Source organism: Mus pahari, chromosome 16 (assembly GCF_900095145.1).
Source record: "Mus pahari chromosome 16, PAHARI_EIJ_v1.1, whole genome shotgun sequence".
In the NCBI taxonomy this organism is placed as follows: domain Eukaryota; kingdom Metazoa; phylum Chordata; class Mammalia; order Rodentia; family Muridae; genus Mus; species Mus pahari.
The window spans coordinates 22,107,404-22,111,827 of record NC_034605.1 but is presented as its reverse complement, the minus strand read 5'-3'; the positions used below and the strand labels follow the sequence as shown (position 1 = coordinate 22,111,827).

General features: G+C 41.6%; 1 protein-coding gene across 1 annotated transcript in view; it reads right to left on the bottom strand.

Moving 5' to 3' along the window:
- The window catches only part of Vps41 (VPS41 subunit of HOPS complex), a 159,081-nt gene extending 154,950 nt beyond the window's left edge, over nucleotides 1–4,131 (bottom strand). Inside the window, exon 1 of the mRNA XM_021215183.2 lies at nucleotides 4,086–4,131. Within this exon, the coding sequence (XP_021070842.1) occupies nucleotides 4,086–4,106 (21 nt within the window). The 5' untranslated portion in view covers nucleotides 4,107–4,131. The remainder of the gene's footprint in view (nucleotides 1–4,085) is intronic.
- Between the last annotated feature and the right edge of the window lie 293 nt (nucleotides 4,132–4,424).

Below are 4,424 nucleotides of genomic sequence, written 5' to 3'. Positions count from 1 at the left end.
TGGCCCTGAGATATTCCACAGCTGCCATCTAGATTTCCTAAACTCAAAGCATCCATCTGAAGAACTTCCCCTAATACTCTGGTTTGGCCCTGAGATATTCCATAGCTGCCATCTAGATTTCCTTCCCAAAGCACAGATGAGATTGATGACTGGCAACCTCAATGAACCAGCAGCGGTCTCCCAATCCTCAGTGATCTCCAGTGAGATTTTCCTTAGGGCATTCCTTCCCCTTAGCCCTGGCTTAACTGCACATGGATCCCAATGGTTTCCAGCTTTAAGCAGGATCTCTGATTCCAATGGACCGCAATGGGCACAATCTTCACAGTGGACTCAGGCGGATGCCCCGCTCCTTCAACGTGAGCTTCACTGTCATGGCTCTAAGTCCACGGTACCAACCTGAGTCTTAAACTTGGGAAGCACTGGATATTTTTTAAACATTCACTTTCCTTTACAGCTCAACCTTGGTTGCCCCAGACAAACCTGGATCTAAATGATTAATCTTTGTCTTATCACATTAACTATTTCACCCTAACCACTTTAATAGATTAGCAATAAGTCTTAGAGAATAAATTTAAAAGCAATAAATAAATAAATAAATAAACCCATAGAGTCACTGAAGTACAGACAAACCTCATTTTTACTTTATATGCATGGAGCTATTCATAGGCATGGATTGTACCACCTGATAATCTGCAATAAGGATGAAATTCCCCTAATTTCTAAGATGCAGTAATGGAAATCAAAACAAAAACTGTCTCATCCAGCCAAGGACCAGATGGTTAATTTTGTGGCTGAGTGGAGAAGATGAAAGCCGGCAGAGGCCTGGAGGAAGAAGTGTGGAGAAGGTGGTCCATATTACACGTGAGTTACTAACATCCCAACGTTTTAAATATAATACAATGATACACACAAACTCTATTGAACAGAATTCACAATGTGACAATTATGAGTGTTCTTTTTCTATTAAGTTCCCTTTTGGTTTGAAGACGACAAGCTCCTGGGGAGATACAGACATGAGTAAGCTACAGTCCTCATTCTAAAGACTCAGCAATCCGCAGGAGACAAATACACCACCAACCAGACTTCAAGCAGAGCGTTATTCATGAGAGGTCGGGACGAACTCTGTTGGGCATCTGTGACTATGAAAGCTACCTATAAATCGTTCCAGAACGAAGCAAAACTGCTGGTTACAAGAATTCCAGGCAGAATTGAGGCTATTAGCTTTCTGTGAACTATAAAACACAAATGTTACTTTTACAAAGTACTTTTCCTATATCAGCAAAATCAAGGTTTTCATTATGACTTAAAGACATCTGTTTATCTCTACTCCAACAGTGATTTTAGCTTTAAACTGTGGAAATTTTTTTATAGTATGTTAACTCAGTGCAGATGTCACCATTTGGGCTATTCATAAAATTAAAGTGGAGACTATCATCAAAGAACACAACAGTCAGGAAAGATAAGCCAATGGGCTTAATTTTGTGCTATTCATCTTGGGAGGAATTCTGCATTTACAGGACAGGGTACCAAGAAAATGCTTTGCTTCCCTCTGTAATTTGTCATGGTAGTTCATTTAATACCATGTCAACTCCTAACATACTCAGTAGGAAGAAAAAAAGATGTCACGGTTTCCAAATAATATTCAAGGTGCCAAAATATTAGCAGCACCAATCCAGATTTTAAAAAAAGAAAAGAAAAGAAAAAGAAAAACCTACTCATGTTTAAACTAATGATATGAATATTATTTATTTATATTTTTGACAGAAACTTTTATGAATTCATAAAGACAGTAGACTACAGGTCTTTCTTAAGGCTACCCTGATATCAATGGAGAAGCATGATTTTACTAAAAGTACATCAGCTGTTAAAACACTACAGCAGGAATAAGGGCTAAATGGAAAACCATGAAGATGATAAGGGCTAATTCCACATCATGAAATATATATACATATATATACACACACATATATATACACACACAGATATTCATATATAAAATTTAGACAGGTTCTTCAGCATATTTTAAAAAGCAAGGTAGTGTGAAGAAAATGTGAGCTTCAGAGACATGACACTAAAACATTATAGATGTAAGCATGAGACAGTTCAAAGTGACTGCATTTCAATCCATTTATCTGTAAAATTCAATCATTTAATATATTAAGTATCAAGCAATATCCCAATATCAGCCATCAGTACTGAATAAATCCTTATCATGCGGCAAGCAGAAGTGAGAATATACAAGGAGAAGTAAAAAGTTTAAGACATAAGTATTATGCAGAATAATATCAGAAGGTGGTTTCAGCGAATGAGCAGGGAGCCGCAATCGGAAAGCACAACCCCACAGAGGCATGAGGGGAGTCAGGGGGAAGGCCTCGTAGACAGACGTCAGAGATCATGAAAAGGAGCAGTGAGAGCAAAGGTTCTGCGTGGGAACAGGCCTGGCCTCTACAGAACAGCAAGGAAGGCAGTGTGACACAGAACAGCAAGGAAGGCAGTGTGACACAGAACAGCAAGGAAGGCAGTGTGACACAGAACAGCAAGGAAGGCAGTGTGACACAGAGCAGCAAGGAAGGCAGTGTAAGACAGAACAGCAAGGAAGGCAGTGTGACACAGAACAAACAGCAAGGAAGGCAGTGTGACACAGCGCAGCAAGGAAGGCAGTGTGACACAGAGCAGCAAGGAAGGCAGTGTAAGACAGAACAGCAAGGAAGGCAGTGTGACACAGAGCAGCAAGGAAGGCAGTGTAAGAACAGCAAGGAAGGCAGTGTGACACGGAACAGCAAGGAAGGCAGTGTGACACACAGCAGCAAGGAAGGCAGTGTGACACAGAGTGGCGTACAGGAGTCACAGAATAGAGGAAGGGGTGGATACTCAAGGCCCTTTAGGGTAATTACAATATGGGCACTGTTTTACCACAGTTTGGAACAAAAGGATTTGGGATATGACTTCCATATCAGAACAAATATTTACCTCACAGAATTCTTTTAGAAGGACCAAATGCCATGTGTGAGGATCTTTTTAAGCTCCAAAGCACTGCACAACTGTGAATCAGGTTACCTGCCTGATTTTCTACATTTTAACATCAGACAGCCTCGGCAAACGCCTCTTCTGCATGAGTGAGAATACAAGGGCTACTCCATATTTCTATCACACTGGGTCTAATCAAAAAGCTTAACTTGGATGCTTGTTTTAATACAAAACTGTATTTCAACGTGAAATGAAAATGCTCAATGTGAAAAGCCATCTTGCAGTAGTCAAACTAAGCAAGGACAAATTCTCTTTTTCCTCGGGCCTGCACTGCAAAAGACAGTTTGCACAAATGATAGTAAGAGGCTCTTGTTAACGCAATGACAAAAACCCAAATTTTTCCTTGTCAAATTCCATAACTTTTGGCACACTCAAAATAAAGCACAGATGTGGACGGTAAAAAGTCCACAAGTAAATGTCTTTTAGGACAGTAAACAGCTCATCACCATATATGTCTTAAGGGACATCACAGAAACTGGCAAGCAAGCCATTTAATATATGAGGGGGAAATACGGTAGATGATACATACATATATATGCTTATGTGTGTATGCATATACATATATGTATACACACACACACACGCATACACACATATATACATATACTTAAGTAATCTCTTCCGAGCTCTGGCCTGAGTCTTCTATTTTGTTAGTCTCATTTAATTTTGTCCTTCACCCTATATGTGTGGCTATCAGAACGTCTGTATGGGAAAAAAAGGCAATAATTTCTACTCAGCACCTCAGTGCCACTTCCCAGCTATAGCTGGACGTCTCCATCTACGTCTTGCCAGCAACAGGAATAATCCTTAAAGCCTTGCAGAGCAGTCCACTCTCAACTTGCCTTTTTCGAAAAATTCCATTTAACATAAACCAGAAGGGCTGAGCCCAGGCAAGGCCGGCTCGGACGGGACGGGTGTGCAAGGCGCTATAGGCGCGGAGAAGGGCCGCCCCAACTCGCCCGGCCAGAGCTGCCACGTCCCTGGCACTCCGCGTCCCAGAACCCCTCGCTCGGGTCTCCAGGTCCCGGCTGCCCCGAACTAGTTCTGCCAGCGTTTACCTGCTCCTCTGCTTCCGCCATAGCGCAGCCTGAGAGTCACATGACATACCCGGAAATAGGAGAAAACAGCCCCTGGGCCACAGCCTACTGGGAAATGTAGTTTTTCCTGCACACCAGTCTGGTTCCTTAGCCAGCTCTCATGTTTGCTCAACAGAGCAAAATAGCTATAGTTAATGCTAGATTCTTATTTTGTTGTTGGTCTGCGTTCTGTTGTTATCGTAGCATTAAGCACTTTCTATTTCAGGCTCTCGTTGACAGCAAAATTATGAATTACCTCATTTAGCCCTCTCTGTGATCCCTACTGTTATCGCCATTAACAGGGGAAAGGATAGTAACTCG